This window comes from Abramis brama (genome assembly GCF_963993115.1).
Source record: "Abramis brama genome assembly, chromosome: 4".
NCBI classification, from domain to species: Eukaryota; Metazoa; Chordata; class Actinopteri; order Cypriniformes; family Leuciscidae; genus Abramis; species Abramis brama.
In genome coordinates, this window is record NC_139966.1 from 50,305,329 (window position 1) to 50,326,718 (window position 21,390).

The 21,390-nt window shown below is 38.7% G+C and overlaps 1 protein-coding gene and 1 pseudogene across 2 annotated transcripts in view; both read left to right on the top strand.

The window, feature by feature from the left end:
• The window catches only part of LOC311080701 (protein O-mannosyl-transferase TMTC2-like), a 32,318-nt gene extending 23,766 nt beyond the window's left edge, over positions 1-8,552 (top strand). The window contains exons 3-12 of the mRNA XM_084110796.1: positions 683-1,514; positions 1,600-1,714; positions 2,653-2,738; positions 2,821-3,005; positions 3,160-3,238; positions 4,263-4,384; positions 6,364-6,445; positions 6,860-6,974; positions 7,392-7,455; positions 7,688-8,552. Coding sequence (XP_083966922.1) covers positions 683-1,514; positions 1,600-1,714; positions 2,653-2,738; positions 2,821-3,005; positions 3,160-3,238; positions 4,263-4,384; positions 6,364-6,445; positions 6,860-6,974; positions 7,392-7,455; positions 7,688-7,867 — 1,860 coding nt within the window. The 3' untranslated portion in view covers positions 7,868-8,552. The remainder of the gene's footprint in view (positions 1-682; positions 1,515-1,599; positions 1,715-2,652; positions 2,739-2,820; positions 3,006-3,159; positions 3,239-4,262; positions 4,385-6,363; positions 6,446-6,859; positions 6,975-7,391; positions 7,456-7,687) is intronic.
• Positions 8,553-15,728: 7,176 nt separating this feature from the next.
• The window catches only part of LOC311082253 (scavenger receptor cysteine-rich type 1 protein M130-like), a 12,563-nt pseudogene continuing 6,901 nt past the window's right edge, over positions 15,729-21,390 (top strand). Inside the window, exons 1-8 of the transcript XR_014609589.1 lie at positions 15,729-15,782; positions 15,945-16,259; positions 16,408-16,710; positions 16,848-17,162; positions 17,373-17,687; positions 17,803-18,117; positions 20,627-20,989; positions 21,027-21,344. The product of XR_014609589.1 is annotated as a scavenger receptor cysteine-rich type 1 protein M130-like (transcript). The remainder of the gene's footprint in view (positions 15,783-15,944; positions 16,260-16,407; positions 16,711-16,847; positions 17,163-17,372; positions 17,688-17,802; positions 18,118-20,626; positions 20,990-21,026; positions 21,345-21,390) is intronic.

A 21,390-nucleotide genomic window follows, 5' to 3' on the forward strand; every position in this document is an offset into this window, starting at 1 on the left:
GATTACTCTCTTGCCTCTGGTCCCTGCCTGTTTTGTTTGTTTGTTTCTTTGTTTTGACTGCCTGCCTGTGTATGACCCTTGCCTGTTCTTTGGATTACTCTGTTTATTAAAAGCTGCATTTGGATCCCAACCTTCAAGTCTCGGAGCAGTCCGTAACATTATGTACATTTGTCCCAGACTTTTAATCGTAAACTATTCAGTCCTTAAAATATGAATTTACATATGTAAAACTATGGGTAACAAACAAATAGTGACATAAACGTAAAACATTTTAATATTTATAAAGCGACAACAGTGTCAGTGAAGAGCATGCTTGAAAAAATAAGGTAAATATTTGTGAGCAGGTTATTTATATTTTGTGTCACTTTAAATCAAGTTGAAATTTTGTCATTGTCAAAAATCTGTGATCATGTTATTGTGGTCTATTTATTATACATAAATGCTAGCTATGAGCTTAGCCTTAACTCCTTAGAATAGACTTAGAAAGACAAAATTGTTGGGCATTTTTTTCTTGAAATGTTAATGTAATTTCCATCATCATCATTTCCATTTCAAAATGTGATTAAACGCAATACATAACTTTAGATGTGGTAGAAATTTCTAAATTTCTAAAAAGAACAACAAAGGAATAGAAACAAAGTCAAAATGTAAAATGATCCATTTTGTTCTCTTCATTTTCTAGAGAAGGAACATGAACTTGTTGGTCAGTTTAGCCTGGCTGGTTGGTTGGGGAATGATTCTGCTCACCGCTCGATTTTACTGGATGGGCAACAAGCCACCAAACTTCTCCAACTCAGACAACCCAGCAGCCGACTCGCCTCACTTCCTGACCAGAGCGCTTACGTTCCTGTACCTGCCTACTGTCAATGCCTGGCTCCTCCTCTGTCCTGACAAACTCAGCTTTGATTGGTCAATGGATGCCGTTCCTCTGCTCAGATCCATCGCTGATTGGAGGAACCTTCAGTCGGTTATGTTTTACTCAGGATTTGCTCTACTGGCATGGTTTGGCCTGAGAAGCCCACTGCTACAGTCCACAAAAATCAGTGAAACTAATGGCAAATCCTATATGAGCAATGGAAAGTCTGCAACTAACGGATACAGTCATAATCACAATGACAATCACTACAGGGACTCGAATTCTCCTAAAAGAAATGGTTATCACAAACCTCTCAAAACCCCTCAAAAATCCCTCCCAGGCACAGAAAACGTGGTGGTCTTTTCCCTCGGGCTGCTGGTTTTGCCCTTCGTCCCAGCAACTAACATGTTCTTCTATGTGGGCTTTGTAGTGGCCGAGCGAGTGCTGTACATCCCCAGTATGGGCTTCTGTCTGCTCGTGACCGTGGGGTTTAGGAGCATGTTCATGCGCTGTAGGTTGAGATGCTCCAGAGCGCTCCTGCTGACCTGTGCTGCAGGCCTGGTGCTTCTCTACAGCCTGAAGACTGTGAGGAGGAACCAGGACTGGCAAAGTGAAGAGATGCTGTACAGGTCTGGCATTGCTGTCAACCCTGCAAAAGGTGGGTTTAAAGAGCTTGTGTTCTGCAATATCAGATTTATTATCTACAAAATAAATATTCTAGTGAGATTTCATGTTTCCCTTAGCTTGGGGCAACCTGGGTAATGTCCTGAAGAACCAGGGAAAGATGGCTGAGGCAGAGAGGGCGTATAGAAATGCTCTTTATTACCGGGGCAATATGGCTGATATGCTCTACAACCTGTGAGTACAATATCTTGGTAACACTTTACAATAAGGTTCATTAGTTAACATTAGTTAACTACCTTGGTTAACATTAACTAAGAATGAACAATACAATTAATGAACAATTATTAATCTTAGTTAATAGTTGTATTTATTTACATTAGTTAATGCACTGCGAATTAACATGAACAAACAATGAACAGCTCTATTTTTATTAACTAACATTAACAAAGATTCATAAATACTGTAACAAATGTATTTTATTTTTTTAACAATGGCAAAACCAGCTCATCTCAATGTGATTCCCCCCATTTAATTAAATTAAATTAAATTTCTGTTCATTTCTGTCTTTGTCTATGACCAGAAATAAGCAAACAAAGGGATGACTTAACAGCTTTCACTCTCTCTCTCTCTCTTTGTGCAGTGTTTTCAAAATTTGGGGAGTTGGTTTTGTCAAGGTCATACAGCACTTTATCTGAGCCAGTTTTCCATGGAAACTGACATAATCCACTGAAACATGACTTTTGCAGGGCAGCAGACATGAACAGATGTACAAAAAAGGAATATGTGCCATAATATTAATTAGTTGATTTTTTACTATTTTATAGTACATTTAATTCTTATAAAGGTGGCCCCAAAATAAAAAAGTTAAAACATACTTTGTGAGGGGAAAGTCGTAATTAGCATTCAGAAAACTAAAGTGGGAGGTTGAGGTGCAGTGCAAGTATTTGCCATATCTCTCTCTCCGGGCTTGTGTGTGTGACGGGGATTTCATTAGTCCTGATTTGCAGGCATGAAGGGAAGTGTGAAACACCTCTAACACTCATTAACCCTGGAGAGGAGAAGAACCCTCCATGTTTCATTGTCACGTTCTGGTCCTTGCACAAACTTATATGTTCATATTGCTTCACACATTTCTCAAGCTTAAAACCTGTGTGTGCTTTTATTTCATGCAGTGGTTTGCTGCTACAGGAGAGTGAGCGATTCTCTGAGGCTCTGCATTACTATAAACTGGCCATCGGGAGCAGACCGACTCTGGCCTGTGAGTTCAGCTCTTCAGTTTCACTTAGTTCACCATTTTGACCATCAGAGTCAGTCTCTTACTTGTGTCCTGATTTTCACAGCTGCATACTTGAACGTGGGCATCATCCTTGTCTCCCAGGGGAATATCGAAGAAGCCAAGCGCACATTCCACACTTGCGCGGACATCCCCGATGAGAATCTGAAGGACCCTCATGCCCACAAGAGCTCCGTCACCAGCTGCTTGTACAACCTGGGCAAGATGCTTCATGAGCTGGGCCAGCATGAGGTACAGCTCAGCTCATTCATTGAGGATTGATTGAAATCTACATGCATAACCCAGTTTAGATGGATCCAATAATGTTCTTATATGAATTTTTGGTTGTTCATACTTTACAGTTCTTTTGTCACATTATTACAGGCTGTTTTTGTTTGTCGTATAGGAGGCGCTTTCAATTTATAAAGAGGCTGTGCAAAAGATGCCACGACAGTTCGCACCGCAGAGTCTGTACAACATGATGGGTCAGTGTTTATTTCTGTTGAATTGCATTCAGATGTATTTTATGTATGTACCTATACATATCTATAGACCAATGTAAAATTGAGGTTCTGTTTTTTTTTTCCAGTGGAATCACAATATATTAAATGTAAATTTATAAATTCTCATTCTATCTTTCCCAATTCATCCCATCCCATCCATCCAATCTATCCATAAAAATATTATACCTAAAGTTCAGCCCTATGACTTATTATCCCCGTTTTGATATTTTCCCCCTGCAATTTTAGATTTTCCCCTCTTATAGACAACCTCATCAACATGCTCCATTTAAGATTTCAAATATGACCTAAAATATATTTTTAGTGTTCTACAACCCCTTCAGTTTAATCACACCATTATGTTGCTACAGCTGCTTTACAACAGAATTTGAATTTGTCTCATATTTCATATTTGATGACGTCTGCATCATTAATTATGTTACCCGTTCATTACCGTGAAGCTGCTTTGAAATAATTTATATTGTATAAAACGCTAGTTATTTGTAAAACCATCCCAAATATTTTTTTTGTCACGCCTGGAGATGTGACTGGAATCTGATACATAGATAATGTGTCCTTGCATTACTGAATCAGTATCCGGAGATGTGATGAGTTTACATTTATGCCTTTGGCAGATGCTTCCAAAGTATATGCATTTCCTTGGAATCAAACTCATGACCTTAATATAGCAAAGCTATTGAAAGCTCAGTTGCTTACAGTTACAGTTACGCTTATGGTTTCTGTCCCTTGTATGATACTTTCATTATCGGTCTCATACCATGATGGACTGTTGTTTTTGGGACATCAGGCAGTTTAGAACGTTTTTCTCTATACATTTCAAACATAGTGCTCCAGAGATTTAATGTCAACTCTAAGCATATTTGGAAAGTTCTTCCATAACTCCTCAAACTAATCAAACGACATATGCTTTTCTTTGCATTTGATTTGTCGGCATGAAGTCCAGGGAATTCTAGGTAATTTTGGATGTCCTTCTGACTTTGGCCCACAGGCGAGGCGTATATGAGGCTGAATAATCTAGAGGAAGCGGGACATTGGTACAGAGAGTCACTGAAGGCCAAACCCGACCATGTTCCTGCCCACCTGACCTATGGAAAACTGCTGTCTATCATGGTGAGTCAACCTGACAAGTACATTATTACCCTTTTTGGGTTTGTGAGCTTTTCTTCTGTCACAAACACAAAAGTGAGACCTGAAAGTCTGAGCCCACATTGAAAACAAATAAAAAGATTTTGAAAATCAATTGACATGGTGTTTATTTATTTCTTGTTTATCCATGAATCCATTATTCCATCCATCCCATCCCTTCCATCCACTTCATTCCATCCATGATCCATCCCATTCTATCGCTTCCATCCATCCATGTTGTTGTTATGATTATTATCATTATTGCTACTGCTACTACTACTACTACTACTTATAATAATAATAATAATAATAATAATAATAATAATAATAATAATAATAATATTGTACCACTAGTGACAGTGCTTCTATTTTACCTAAATAAAAATAATAATATATTATTAAATAGAATAGGTTAAGCTTTTTCAGTAGGGGTCTCATACTTTTACTTCTATATTTTTTACAGACTGTGGTTGCTATTAAATTTTCATTATGAATGTAAAAACCTGAAGCTAAATGGATTTGTGAAAGGGTAATTAAATATTAAATACATTTAGTTTGATTTCAATCTGCAAATGGGGAGATGAAGTGGAAAGAAGTATCCAAAGATCAAAATCATTTGCCACAGATGACCCTTCATAAGACTCTTAGTGCTGAGGAAAGAAATAATTGCTTTGTCCTTGAGAGGAACATTGACACAAAAACATCTCTCGGACATCAACGGCAACATCATTTTGTTAATAATGAAGCCTGTCTTTTCAGATTTTCACATGTTTATTCCACCCCTTTCACTATCCCTTATCTCCCTGCATACGAAATAACCCTTGCTCCCCGTGATATTTTTCTCTCTGACCACCATGATGTAAATGGAGAAGGGTTGATGAAGAAGGGGTGATGAAGAAAGGTCGAGCAGCTGCATCCCCCCCAGGACGTGATATCTCATATCCTCCTCCTAATCTGATTTGGGTTTGTGTCTCGGCACGGCTGGTCAAGAGTGCAGACTTGCCTCAAACCTGTTTGCTCACTTTAAACCCCCCCTCCCCACACACCACCAACCCCCACTTGGCCTGTCCACTTAATACACACAGATTAAAACCGGTTATTACCCCTCAAGCACCGTGCTTAATTTAATTACTCTTTCCTTCTTGAAAACAGGTTATTGGTGAACTTTTGACCACCTGTTGAAGAACTGCGGCGTATTAGCTGGCTTACTCTGTCAGGCGGTCAGAACAGCATCAGACAAAATGACTGAAGTTATGTCATGATGTACCTCACAAGACCATTTTTGTCAGATGGCCAAAACGTGAAAGATTCAGGACATTTACTACCGTTTCTTTTTCCGTTTAGCCTTGTATAGAGTTTAGCAGTCTGTTTTTGAACGTGAAGGTTCTAAGGTTTGTTTTACATTGAAAATATGTCCTCGAAAAGCTAATTTAACGCTTTAGTCAACAGATTAAATCGAGGTCTGGGGCTAAAACAATAGCTTATTTTGTATTTACCCTTTTTGGATTCAAATCTGCAGGTATTTAGTGGTTTTTGAAACCCTGACTTCAAGTGTTATAGGCCTATACATTTGATAAACGCTCTTGGACATAGTTGAATGCTTTTCAGGAACCGCGGCCAATGAGAGCATGAAATGCTACGGCTTTCCAAGCTATTTCTTTATCCTCTTATCTGAAGTGTTTGCCACAAAACTGTTCAGTGAAGCAAGCCTAATATAACCTCGCTGCTTATGACAAGAACGTTTGCAAAGGTAACACTAACATGGAAGCAATCAGCACTGAACTGTAAAGAAAGTGAGACAATTGAACATCAAACATGGAGAAACGGTCACATAAGTGTACTTTCCCACACTTTGATAACATCTAACATCATGTATAGCGTAAATTTAAAGGATCCGGTTACGACTACGTCCCTTTAATAGTAACGGTGGGTGTAGTTGTAATTATTTCTTAATTTCTCCACAGGGACAAAAGTCTGAAGCAGAGCGTTACTTCCTGAAGGCAATAGAGCTGGATCCTACTAGAGGAAACTGCTATATGCATTACGGTAGGATCTGATTCAATTCTATTATAATGTTACTGATCAATGCTAAATTTTTTAAATATTATTGCCATTATTATTTTTATTATTATTATTATTAATAAATATATGTATGATATATAATATCATATATAGACTGTATATGTATAGATATAGATATGGATATATAGATATGGATATGAAATTAAATGAAAAAAATATTATTTAATTCTCACAATGAATCCAAATGTGCTTCATATTTGACTAAGGAAACAGCCCCTTCTCAACCATGTCCTTTCTTATCACTGAAATGAATCCGTAAACTTATGTCCTGAAGTAGGAGAGGTTCATTGTCTCTCTCCCTCTCTATCTCTCTCTCTGTCTCTATCTCTCTCTATCTCTCTATCTCAATCTCTGTCTCTATCTCTCTCTATCTCTCAGGTCAGTTTCTGTGTGAAGAATCTCGTCTGGGAGAGGCAGCAGTAATGGCTCAGAAAGCTGCAGAGCTGGACAGTTCTGAGTTTGACGTGGTGTTCAGTGCTGCTCATATGCTCAGGTGTGTGTGTGTGTGTGTGTGTGTGTGTCAAACATTCATATGGCTACATCTGCACACTCGTTTCAGATGGATTGCAGGTGGACTCCACGTGATTCATCATCTACGATGAAACAAGGGAATATTTTGCAATAATTACTAGCTGACTTTACATTATTCTGCTTATTCCAAAGCTGCTTGCCAAATAAATACATGGACATATTGACTTTACTTACAGCTTAGCTAATTAATTATTCTAACTTGTGTTGATGTGAGAAGAGGCAGCAGATTAGACAAATTAAAGTCGCACTAGTATGTACATTAGAGAGCTAGTTGCCTGGGCCAACACTCATTATGCAGCAATATTAAGAATTTATTATGTATGCATAATAATTTTCATAATAACTTACAGGTTCTAGTAATATGTGTGTTTGTCCACAGACAGGCCAGTCTGAATGAGGCAGCTGAACGGTATTATGGGAAGGCAGCTGATTTAAGACCTGATGTAAGTACCTTCTTCAGCCAGATGTTAAAGATATTTTTGTCCGTAGTAACCTTGCACAATTATTGAATCTTCCATATAATTACAAACTTCAAATTTTCTGAAGTTTTCCATTATATTTGTTGCATTTGCTCTTTTAGAAAGTTCAGGTTTTTTTCTTACCTAATTCTAGAACCACATTCTATAATCCATCCATGATTCTCTCTTTTTGTGTCTGCTTTTCTCGTTCTCCCAGCATCCAGCAGCTCTGATGAATCTCGGGGCCATCCTCCATCTTAATGGGAAGCTGAAGGAAGCTGAGAGCAACTACCTCCGTGCGCTGCAACTCAAACCAGACGACCTCATCACTCAATCCAATCTCCACAAACTCTGGAATGTCATGCAGAAACAGGGTCTACGAGCCGCTGGAACTTGATCTGCTGCTGTAACCTCTGCAGATATTGCATCTGTGGACGTCTGATCTTATTTGAGATGGATTTCTCTGAATATTCAGCCCTTACTGTGGACAGATGTTGGTTAAAACTTGAACTGGTCCAGAGGTTGGGAATGAAGATGGAGCCTCTGTGAAGTTCTGTATTGAACAGTAAATAGTGTAAGAGAACAGTAAAGTGCACTTGAAAGAGTGTAATAGCCTCTGAATTCTTCTTCTCACACACGCAGGAGAGGTGGTGTTTGCAACAAACTGGATTGTATTCTTCTGAGAGCAGTGACCAGGATGAACTGTCTTGCGTATACAGCAGGCTAAACATGTCACCGGTAACTCATACCAACTGAAGTGTCATATATTGGCATTATGCAGATATTTAAAATGGCTCTTGTTAATTTATTGTTGATAAATCAGTGATTTTGTCACTTGTAATGGTTGTTAATAGAACTTACAATCTCTCATCACCCAGCGCTGAATCTATTATGAAGCACTATGTTGTTGCTGACTGCCATAGAGCTTAATTTGTTTAATCAGACTTTTTACCAAAACATTTTACCACAATAAAATGTCAGTTTGCCCAAATAATCATTCAGAATTTTTATTATAAGAAAGAACGGAACATTATCTGTTCCAGTAAGCGGTCAACATTAAGACCCTCTTGTGATAAGACATTTATCAGCTCATTTCATGAATGTTTTGCTGCACTCTATCTGAAGAGTGACACATTACAGCAAGGATGCCAAATCTGTTCCTGGAGAACACAACTGTACCAGCTGATTAGGATCTTCAGGAACACATGATAATTACAGACAGGTGTGTTGAATCAGGATTGGATAGGTACAGTACAGGTCAAAAGTTTGGAAACATTACGATTTTCTAATGCTTATCAAGGCTGCGTTTATTTAATCAAAAATGCAGAAAAAAACTGTAATATTGTGAAATATTATTACAACTTAAAATAATAGTTTTCTATTTGAATATACTTTAAAAATAATGTATTCCTGTGATGCAAAGCTGAATTTTCAGCATCATTACTCCAGTCTTCAGTGTCACATGTGACATCCAGTCTGTCATGATCCTTTAGAAATCATTCTAATATTCTGATTTATTATGAGTGTTGGAAACAGTTCTGCTGCCTAATATATTTGATGAATAAAAGGTTAAAAAGAACTGCATTTATTCAAAATAAAAAATATTTTCTAATAATATAAATCTTCTTTACTATCACTTTTTATCAATTTAACACATCCTTGCTGTATAAAAGTATTGATTTATTTCAAAAAAGAAAGAAAAAAATTACTGACCCCAAATTACTGACCAGTAGTGTATATTGTTGTTACAAAAGATTTCTATTTTTAAAAAAATTGCTTCTTTTTTTTTTTTTTTTTTACTTTTAGTATCCTAAAAAAGTATCACAGGTTATGAAAAAATATTAAGCAGCAGAACTGTTTCCAACTTTGATAATGAATCATCATATTAGAATGATTTCTAAAGGATCATGTGATAGACTGCAGTAATGATCCTGAAAATTCAGCTTTGCATCACAGAAATAAATGATAATTTAAAGTATAATTATTTGAAAACCAATAATTTTAAATTGTAATAATATATCACAATATTATTTTATTTTTTTTGTATTTTTGATCAAATAAATGCAGGCTTGATGAGCAGAAGAAACTTCTTTCAAAAACATTAAAAATAGTAATGTTTCCAAACTTGTGACCTGTACTGTAGGTTGATCTTCAGGAACAGGACTGGACTCCCCTGAATTACGTCTGCCTGTATTTAGAATAACAAGTGTTTTTCTGCCATCTTGTGGTTGAGTAACGCTTTGCCACAATCAATGCACATGCCTGTTGCCCAAAGGCTGCTAAATTCTCTGTAGTTTCTAAAGTCAATGAAACCTTTTTATTTACAACTGATTTCTGGGTTTTTGAACATTAAATGAACATTAATGAACAATGAACATTAAAATTGATCAAACTAAATAATAATAATCCTTTTAGAATGGTACAGGGTTGCAAATTTAGCTTTAATTTATGACAAATATGTTGTTTTGTTGTTATTAATATATAATTTATATCCTGTCAATTTAAAATATACATTTATAAAATAATTAAACATAAATATATATTTTTTGCATATTATGATGTTTGAATTGAGCAGTTATCAGTGTCTGAATCAGCAGGTGTTTGGTTCTGATGCTGTATATAACATGAGGTGCTTCCTCTCTCTGAAATCTTCAAAGTCTCCCAAATGATGTTGCTATTTTTTGCCTCTGGCAGGTGTGTGTGTGTGTGTGTGTGTGTGTGTGTGTGTGTGTGTGTGTGTGTGTGTGTGTGTGTGTGTGCATCCTCACTGAAGTGTCTCGATATGGAGGAGGAGTTCTTTTCAGCGCTGACGAGCTTTTGATGTATATGGTAGAAATCAGAAATGCCTCCTCTGATTTGTCACTGAAGTTGTTTGATGATTTCCTCTGTTCTGTCTAATAAGGTAATGATGAACCTGATTGGAAAGTTATAGGGCTCTCCTCTTTAGGGGGCTGACAGTACCCAGTTTCTTCAGTGTGTTTGGGGAACAGAAAAGAAACTTGTGCTGCGTTCTCTGAGCTGATGAAATGGTGTGCGTCCAGCAGAAGATGATGATAAGGAGTCTGATGTTTCTAATCAAACTCATCACCGCTAGTAGGTTTATACTTTTTATTTGAGGATGAAATTATCTCAATTCAAACATTTATGCAATAACTGGCACATATTATGTATATTATTTTGTACTAAGTTGTTGTTAATTTAATTCCTCCTTTCTCTCCCAGTCTGTAATTTTTCTGTTGCACAAAAGAAAAGTGTGAATGTGCGGTTGGTTGATGGTCACAGTCACTGTGCTGGTAGAGTGGAGGTTCTTCATAGAGGTCAGTGGGGAACAGTGTGTAGTGTTGGCTGGGATTTGGCTGATGCTGCAGTGGTGTGTAGAGAGCTGGACTGTGGAGAACCTGTAGATACTCTTGGTGATGCTCATTTTGGACCAGGATCAGGACCAATCTGGATGAATCTTGTCTCGTGTACTGGATCAGAGTCTACACTGAAGAACTGTGGGTCAGCAGGATGGGGTAAAAGCAACTGTGATCATGATAATGATGCTGGAGTCATTTGCTCAGGTAAACTGCTCCACTCTGCACCATAATGTTACATCACTAAAAATAGTCCTGCTTTTTTATACACTGTATTCATTTTTTTTTTTTTTTTTTTTTTTTTTTTTAAAGAAGCTGCTTATGACCAGCAAAAACAATTTTTTTGTTTACAGTTTAAAATAACTGTTTTCTATTTTAACATATTTAATGTAATTTTTTGCAGACATTACCTCTGTCTTCAGTTTCACATGATCCTCCTGAAATCTTAGATTTGGTGCGCACAGTTGAAAATGGTTGTGCTGCTTAATGAATTGCGGATGTGTTTTTTGAAGGAGTTTAAAGCATTTTATTTGTAACAGAAATATTTTGTAACATTTTAAATGAATGCATTTGCTCAAAATTTTTCTTGTTTTAAACTAAATATTACTGACCTCAAATCACAACTGTTTAAACACTCATTCTGTTGTTTCTCTGTATCTTACTTATGTATGCTAATAAATAAATATAAATCACTTTTTTAAATTTTTGATTTTTTTTTTTTTTCATATACAACGTGGTGTTTCTCTTACATATAAAATATGATATAGGAATCTATAAAATATTTTTATGCAAATGTACAACAAGGGTTTTTTTTTCTTCCCAAAAAATATTAAATTGTCTGTGTTCTTTTAGAAGTCCGGCTGGTTGGAGGTTCTCGCTGCTCTGGGAGGTTAGAGATACTTGATGGTCAGTCGTGGGTTTCAGTGTGTGACGCTGCCTTTGACCAGCAGGATGCAGAGGTTGTGTGTAGAGAGCTGGACTGTGGGGCTCCTGTACAGGTGCTGGGAGAAGATGCTTTTGGCAAAGGAGACGCTCAGATGTGGACACAAGAGATTCAGTGCAGAGGAAATGAGTCTCAGATTCAACTCTGTTCAAAATCACTATCACACCAACACAAATGTTCTCATGACAATGATGTTAAACTGGTGTGTGCAGGTCAGAGCTTATTTCTTTTAATTTTATAAAATCTATGTCAAATCTTTTGACACTCTGTATGAAATATTTTTTTCTCTCTTTCTTTGTGTGATTCTTTTAACTCTTTTTCTGATTGTTTATTATTATCTCTCCATCTGTTCACTTCTTTATTTAATATACAGTCAGTGTGAATGTGCGGTTGGTTGATGGTCACAGTCGCTGTGCTGGTACAGTGGAGGTTCTTCATAGAGGTCAGTGGGGAACAGTGTGTGGAGATGACTGGGATTTGGCTGATGCTGCAGTGGTGTGTAGAGAGCTGGACTGTGGAGAACCTGTAGATGCTCTGGGTGATGCTCATTTTGGACCAGGATCAGGACCAATCTGGATGAGTTATGTCTCGTGTACTGGATCAGAGTCTACACTGAAGAACTGTGGATCATCAGGATGGGGTAAAAGCAACTGTGATCATATTGAAGATGCTGGAGTCATCTGTTCAGGTAAAGTGCTTTGTACAGTACCTCACCTTAATATAACATTGCTAAAAGTGTCCTCATTTCACCAAAATTTAGAGTATTATCTATTCTATTGTTGAGGAAACTACTTTTTTTCTTGTGGCCACGATTTTAATGTGTAAAACAACCCTGAGTGATGATGGTAACTATCAGCTCTGCAACTATAGTGAAAACACTATTTATTACCAAAGTCACTATCAGCAGTTTAAGACATTATATTTGTAGGCACATAACACAAGAACACTTCTCTTTAAATGCAAATGAGACTTTATTGATATTTCTAACACATAAAACTAATATCTAACACATGATCACATGCACACACATTCACACGAGTTGCAGAAAGAAAGTAAGTGAGGAAAGAATGAGTTTTAGGAGTGAAATGATGAAATCCTAAGTTTCTATGCGCACTTGACCTGACCTGAACGAACCATCGATCATTATTTTTAACCCTCTGTTGTTTCTTATGCAGGGTTATTAAATGTATATGAACGGAAAGAAAAGGAAACTAAGTAGGAAGAAAAGTGAGACGAGAGTAGTTAGATGGCTTGAATGAGACTGTTAACCCATGTTCTTCTGATCTTGATCTGACTCTGTCGTCTGATCCTTTTTTCGTGTCCTGAGATTTTACCCTGAGGAGTCTGTCCAGCCTCTCAGATGAGTTCTGACCAATTAGACACTCTTTAGTTCAGAGGTGGCTGTTTCTTCTCCTCTCACCATAAATCACACGTTATCTGTGGTCTCTTAAATACCCGCTCTAAAAGGAGAATAAAGTTTATACATGATTTCTATTATAATAATACAATACATTTTACACATATTTCATTCAAGTCATCTTCTGAATTAGGAATTGATGATCATACTAGTAGAAAACAATTAACACTTTGTCAACCATTCAATAGTTACAACAATTGCATGAATTATGTGTGATCTAGGCATAATAGTCACATATATAGGTTGTAGACATGAGGTTGTAGTATCATGCAGTTGTTTGAATGATTAAAAGTCAGGGAAGAACAGACTGTCACGTTTTGCATTACATTCTGACATATCAAAATATGACTCACTAGTTGCTATATGCTAAGTTGTCTGAATTAACACAACTACCACTGCATTCATGCTGTACGATTTCTCAAATATACCAGACTTTCTTCTTGTTTACATACGTGACAGATAACCACACAAAGACTATAGCTTTAACATATATGCTTCTTATTATTTCCCAATCTGTTTTCACATTCCTACTAGGTTTTAATATTCTAGTTGGTTTATATTAAAAATAAAGTACGAGTATAAAACTTCCATACAAATATGATCTTAATAATTTATCAAATATTATTTTTTATATATCAAGTGTAAAGTTTTATAGATGGAATAAAAATGATTCAACTCCCATTGCAAATCAGGTTTATTGACAAAATTCACAGACTTTCAGCTGTTTGCAATGAACAAATCAAATAAAAGTAATTGAAATAGCTCAACACAACAAATGTTTCAAGTGGTTTCCTCAAATTCAACTGAAAATACAACTTTTAATGACTTCTGCAGTCTCAGAATTATTCAGCCCCATCATGGCAAGAATCTTTAGTACTTAGTAGAACACACTTTTGCTGTGTAAATGAGATGTATGACCAGACACCAGCTTCTGGCAGCATTTCTGAGGAATCTGACCCTGTTTTTCATGTGCAATGGACTCCATTTCAGTAATATTATTGGGTTTGCATGGTGCAATCGCCTTCTTTAAATCCCACCAGAGATTTTTGACGGGGTTCAAGTCAGGTGACTGTGATGGCCACTGTAGAATCTTCCAGGACTTCTTTTGCAACCAAGCCTTGGTGGAATTTGAGGTATACTTGTGATCGTTGTCCTATTGGAAGGTCCAATGACGTCTAAGCTTCAGCTTCCTAAATGATGGCATGACATTTTCTCCTAGGATTTCCTGATATATAGTACAAAAATGAATTCATCTTGCCTTCCACACGCTGAAGGTTTCCAGTGCCAGAGGATGTAAATCAGCCGCAGAGCATCACCGAACCTCCACCATGCTTAACCGTAGACAGAGTGTTCTTTTCAGCATATGCTTCATTCTTCTTCCTCCAGACATCCCGCTGATCCATAGGGCTGAAAAATTTCCAGTTTTGTTTCATCGCTCCACAGAACAGAATCCCCAAATTTCTGTGGCTTGTTTATATGGTTTTGAGCAAATTGGAGCCGACTTTTCTTGTGCTTTTGGGGAGTCTTGGAGTTCTGGCATGGAAACCATCTGCGTTTAGTACGCTCCTTCCTGTGCAAGCTGAAACCTCAGTGCCTTTTGCCACCAAGTCTTGCTGCAGGTCTTTTGCAGTCACTCAAGGGTTTTTCTGAACCTCCCTTCTCAGAAGTCTGGATGCAGCTGTTCATAGCTTCCTTTTTCTGCCCCGTCCAGGTAGTGTAACCACTGTTCCTTTAACTTTGAACTTGTAAACTATGCTTCCAACGGTCTCTCTAGGAATACTTAGTGCCTTTGCTATCTTTTTGTATCCTGTTCCTTGTTTGTGAAGGGCGATGAAATCTTCTCTTCATGTGTTCTAGCTCAAGCAAACCTGGTGCAATTAATGAAGCCCTTGATTAGTTGCATTCGGTGTGCTTGAGACAACACCTGTTTTGCAGATTTGTGCTGTTGTGAGGGATTCTCTTCGGGGGGTTGAATAATTTTGAGACTGCAGAAATCATTAAAAGTTGTGTTTTCAGTTGAATTCTGGGAAACAACTTGAAACATGTGTTGAGCTATTTCAATTACTTTTATTTGATTTGCTCATTTCAAACAGCTGAAAGTCTGTAAATTTTGCCAATTAACCTGATTTGCAATGGGGTTGAATAATTGTATATATACATATATACATACACACCTTTGGTTGGTGGTCAGAGTCGCTGCGCTGGTATATATATATAAAATATATATATATATTGTCCAATGAACTATTTAAATTGTAACTGTGTTTTAACTTTAACTGTGTTGTTGTTACAGGAGTCCGAATGGTTGGAGGTTCTCGTTGCTCTGGGAGGTTAGAGATACTTGATGATCAGTCGTGGGTTTCAGTGTGTGACACTGCCTTTGACCAGCAGGATGCAGAGGTTGTGTGTAGAGAGCTGGACTGTGGGGCTCCTGTACAGGTGCTGGGAGAAGATGCTTTTGGCAGAGGAGATGCTCAGATGTGGACACAAGAGATTCAGTGCAGAGGAGATGAGTCTCAGATTCACCTTTGTCCAACATCACCATTAGATGAAAACAACTGTTCTCATGGCAACGACGTTGAATTTGTGTGTGCAGGTTGAAACAAATTTTCACTTCAGATTCAAATCCCTAGATTAAAACTTGATGTTATATCAATGTGCTTTCCCTCCTCATTGTGTGATTTATTTTATCTCATTCATTATTTCTCTCTGTTTCTCATTGTCTCTTCATCTCTCATGCTCTCTGTTCAATATATAGACGGTTCGAATGTGAGGTTGGTTGATGGTCACAGTCGCTGTGCTGGTAGAGTGGAGGTTCTTCATAGAGGTCAGTGGGGAACAGTGTGTGGAGATGACTGGGATTTGGCTGATGCTGCAGTGGTGTGTAGAGAGCTGGACTGTGGAGAACCTGTAGATGCTCTGGGTGATGCTCATTTTGGACCAGGATCAGGACCAATCTGGATGGATGTTGTATTATGTACTGGATCAGAGTCTACACTGAAGAACTGTGGGTCATCAGGATGGGGTAAAAGCAACTGTGATCATACTGAAGATGCTGGAGTCATCTGCTCAGGTACTGTAAACTGCTCCAAACCTCATTTTATTCTATAACATACTGTATATATTTAAATTATATGCCTACATGCCTGTATTCTTTTTAAATATATAATTTGTCATTGATTTTTTTTCTGAAAAATTTTCTGTTCTATTGATTTTTTTAGAAGTACGGCTGGTTGGAGGTTCTCGCTGCTCTGGGAGGTTAGAGATACTTGATGATCAGTCGTGGGTTTCAGTGTGTGACGCTGCCTTTGACCAGCAGGATGCAGAGGTTGTGTGTAGAGAGCTGGACTGTGGGGCTCCTGTACAGGTGCTGGGAGAAGATGCTTTTGGCAAAGGAGACGCTCAGATGTGGACACAAGAGATTCAGTGCAGAGGAAATGAGTCTCAGATTCACCTCTGCCCAACATCACTATCATATGAAAACAACTGTTCACATGACAACAATGTTGAACTGGTGTGTGCTGGTAAGAGCTGAATTAAAAGACTGAAATGATGCACATATACTGTATATGAACCCATCACAAAGCAACACACTGGTCTATTATATTATTTTAAGTTTGAGAAATGCTTTTCTGTTTCAATTTCTATTACCCTCTCATAGATGTAATGAATGTGAGGTTGGTTGGTGGAAACAGTCCCTGTGCTGGTAGAGTGGAGGTTCTTCATAGAGGTCAGTGGGGAACAGTGTGTGATGATTTCTGGGATTTGCCTGATGCTGCAGTGGTGTGTAGAGAGATGGACTGTGGAGAACCTGTAGATGCTCTGAGTGATGCTCATTTTGGACCAGGATCCGGACCAATCTGGATGAGTGTTTTATTTTGTTTTGGAATTGAGTCATCACTGAAAAACTGTGAATCAGCAGGATGGAGTAAACATACCTGTGGTCATAATGGTGATGCTGGAGTCATCTGTTCAGGTGAATGACATAGTGTACTTTTACATTGTGATAAACATAAATTACACAGAACTCTCTTGACAGAACAACTAATCTGATGTGATGTAATTTTCATACGATTATTGTTATTTAGGGACTGCAACTGCTAAATAAAATGTACTCTCTTAAGCTTGCCACTGTGAGTAACTGTGTTTTCTCTGTTTTGTACCATTTTGAATGTAATAAAAACAGACCATAAACATTCCAGACTTACCAATGGACCTCATTTGTGCTCTGGGAGATTAGAGATGGTTCATGGAAACACCTGGAATTCAGTGTGTGACGCTGCCTTTGACCAGCAGGATGCAGAGGTTGTGTGTAGAGAGCTGGACTGTGGGGCTCCTGTACAGGTGCTGGGAGAAGATGCTTTTGGCAAAGGAGACGCTCAGATGTGGACACAAGAGATTCAGTGCAGCGGAAATGAGTCTTATATATCTTTCTGTCCAACATCATTTTCTCTCAAACACAACTGTACTCATGAGAATGATATTGGACTGTTATGTTCTGGTAATGGAACTGTAGTTTTCAACTCAGTTTTCAATTGAGATTATCATAAACAATTTTTAAAAACATTTCTATTTCATGTTTCATACTGTTTAAGTACACTCTGTACTTTTAACAGGTTACACTGACCTCAGACTGGCCAATGGTCCTGACGTCTGTTCTGGTCGAGTTGAGCGTCAGTACTTCAGTAAATGGGGCACAGTGTGTGATGCATGCTGGGATATGAGAGCTGCCAGTGTCCTCTGTAGACAGCTGAATTGTGGGATTGCTGTGTCTGTTGTGGGATCAGACTGGTTTGGAGAGGGAAGTGGTGAAATCTGGGCTGATGTGTTTGATTGTGTCGGGAATGAAACAAAACTCTCAGAATGTTCCGTCTCTTCATGGAGTCGAGCTGAATGTTCTCATGGACGAGATGTTGGAGTCATCTGCTCCGGTGAGTGGGTTTTATTGAAGAAAAAAAAAAAAAAAATTTTTTTTAAATTACCTACAGTTGCAATCGAAATTATTGCAAATCAGATTTATTGGCAAAATGTACAGATTTTCAGCTGTTTGCAATGAACAAAAGTAATTGAAATAGCTCAACACAACAAATGTTTCAAGTAGTTTCCCAAATTTAACTGAAAATGCAACTTTTAATGACTTCTGCAGTTTCAAAATTATTCAACCCCTTCAAGGGGTTCAACCCCTTTTCTATGGAACCTTATGCTGTTATGACCTGCTGCAAATGAGATATAGAACCAGACACCAGCTTCTGGCAGCGTTTCTGAGGAATCTGAGCCCGTTCCTCATGAGCAATGGACATTTCAGCAATATTCTTGGATTTTTGTGCTGCTACTGCCTTCTTCAAATCCCACCAGAGATTTACTATGGGGTTGAAGTCAGGTGACTGTGATGCCCTGTAGAATCTTCCAGGACTTATTTTGCAGCCAAGCCTTGATGGAATTTGAGGTATACTTGATCATTGTATATGACCATTGTCCTGTTGGTTGTTGGTTGTCATTGTCAGGGTCCGATGGCTCCCAAGCTTCAGCTTCCTTACTTGACGGCATGATGTTTTCTCCTAGAATTTCCTGTAACCTCAATGAATCCATCTTGCATTCCCAGTAGCACCTCACTGCAGTACAGGAGATCCAGGGGGCGGAGTTTGATCCAGATCTAAGGGGTGGAGATTGGTAGGTTTAGGGGTGGGTTTAAGGATCAGGGGGTGGAGATGGCTTGGTTTAGGGATCAGGGGGTGGAGATGGGTAGGTTTAGGTCAGGGGTGTCCAAACTCATGGTGCCTTCACGTGCTATGGTAATTATGGTAAATACCAAAAGCCGACATGGAAAATGCACATGAACACCCCCTCATGTGGTATTTTCCACTGGGCAACTCGTAGAATATTTTGATGCACGAGTTGCCGAGATGAGATAACCTTTGACCTTTTCAAAATGGCGGAGAGCAACGCAAGAGTTGTGAATACTGTTAGCGGATAGTTTTTGTAGCCTATACAATGTTGTGTCATTAACGATTGTAATATAATGCGTTAACACTCAATTTTCAACTTCGCCGCAATTTCCTTGGTTCATATTTAATCATTTTATGTCATGTTTTATTTTTTTTAATTATTAATTATGTTTTAATCATCAGAAAGCACCACATTTACGTTTTTTTTTTGTTGTTGTTGTTTTTTTTGTAAAGATAAAAAAGATACTCTACTGACACAGACCTTGTGGGTACTACATTACGACAACAAAAGCACTTGAACACAACACACTGGTAAATACCAGTTCACAAGTGGAAAATATCATTTTTTCCATAGCACGTGAAGGCAGCATTAGTCCTGGAGGGCCACTGTCCTGCAGAGTTTAGCTCCAACCCCAATCAAACACACCTGAGCCAGATAATCAGACCTTGATTATCTGGTTCAGGTGTGTTTAATTGGGGTTTGAGCTAAACTCTGTAGGACAGTGGCCCTCCAGGACTGAGTTTGGACACCCCTGGTTTAGGTATATGTAAGGTGGGATGAGTTGGATCTGGATCCAACTCCTCTCCCTGGATTTTGTGTTCTGCATTGAGGACCATCTCTGCATTCCACACACTGCAGGTTTCCAGTGCCAGGGGATGTAAATCAGCCGCAGAGCATCACTGAACCTCCACCATGGTTAACTGTAGACAGAGTTTTCTTTTCAGTATATGCTTCATTCTTCTTCCTCCAGACATCCCGCTGATCCATAGGGCCGAAAAGTTCCAGTTTTGTTTCATTGCTCCACAGAACATAATCCCCAAACTTCTGTGCCTTATTTATATGATTTTGAGCAAACTGTAACCGACTTTTTTTGTGCTTTTGGGTCGGTTAGGGTTAGGGTATGGTGTACGTCTTGAAGTTCTGGGATGCATTTAGCACACGTCTTACTGTGTAAGCTGAAACCTCAGTGCCTTTTGCCACCAAGTCTTGCTGCAGGTCTTTTGCAGTCACTCAAGGGTTTTTCTGAACCTTCCTTCTCAGAAACCTGGTTCTGTTCCTTGTTTGTGAAAGGTGATTATACCTTCTCTTAACTTTTTGGATCATTCTTTTGACTTAGCCATATTTCTAACTTGGGAGTCAAACATGAAACTCAACAACCTTAGCCAGTTCAGATATTTTGTGTGTTCTAGCTCAAGCAAACCTGGTGCAACTAATGAAGCCCTTGATTAGTTGTATCAGGTGTGCTTGAGACAACACTTTTTTGCAGATTTGTGCTGTTGTGAGGGATTCTCTTCAGGGGGGTTGAATCATTTTGAAACTGCAGAAGTCATTAAAAGTTTAACTTTCAGTTAAATTTGGGAAACCACTTGGAAAATGTGTTGTGTTGAGCTATTTCAATTACTTTTGTTGTATTTGTTCATTGCAAACAGCTGAATATAATAGCTGTATATAAATCTTGCAATATCTTGATAAAATGCCACATCTTTCACTCAGATTCTTCTCTGGCTGTTCATGATGGTCTGGTGCGGTTGTCTGGAGAGAGACAGTGTGAGGGGGAGCTGGAAGTTTCCATCCATCAGGTCTGGAGGAGAGTTCTGCTGGACTCCTGGAGTCTCACTGAATCCTCTGTGGTCTGCAGACAGCTGGGCTGTGGCTCTGTGCTGAACTTCTCCGGCTCCTCTTCATCCAGTCCTGAACACAGTCATGAGTGTGTGACGGGCTTCCAGTGCTCTGGGAGTGAAGCTCATCTGGGGAACTGCAGCTCTCCACAAACTCTCAACTGCAGCTCCACACAACAGCTGTCAATCACCTGCCTTGGTGAGAACAACAACATCTGGGCAGATTCTTCAGTTGTTAGTGATCAATAATGTGTTTTTCTCTCTCTGAATATCAGGTCGCGGGTCCATCAGGCTGGTGGGTTCTGGGGGAGACTGTGCAGGGAGGCTGGAGGTTTTTCACAGCGGCTCATGGGGGACAGTGTGTGATGACTCCTGGGATATTAAAGATGCCCATGTGGTGTGCAGACAGCTGCAGTGTGGAGTGGCCCTCAGTAACCAGCAGGTACCAGCCTGGTTTGGTCCTGGTTCTGGACCCATATGGCTGGATGAGGTGGAGTGTGAGGGGAATGAGACGTCCCTGTGGAACTGCTCTTCTCCAGGCTGGGGGAAACATGACTGTCAACACAAGGAGGATGTAGGAGTCGTGTGCTCAGGTACACTAGTGGAAATGTTTGACATACATACATACATACATGCATA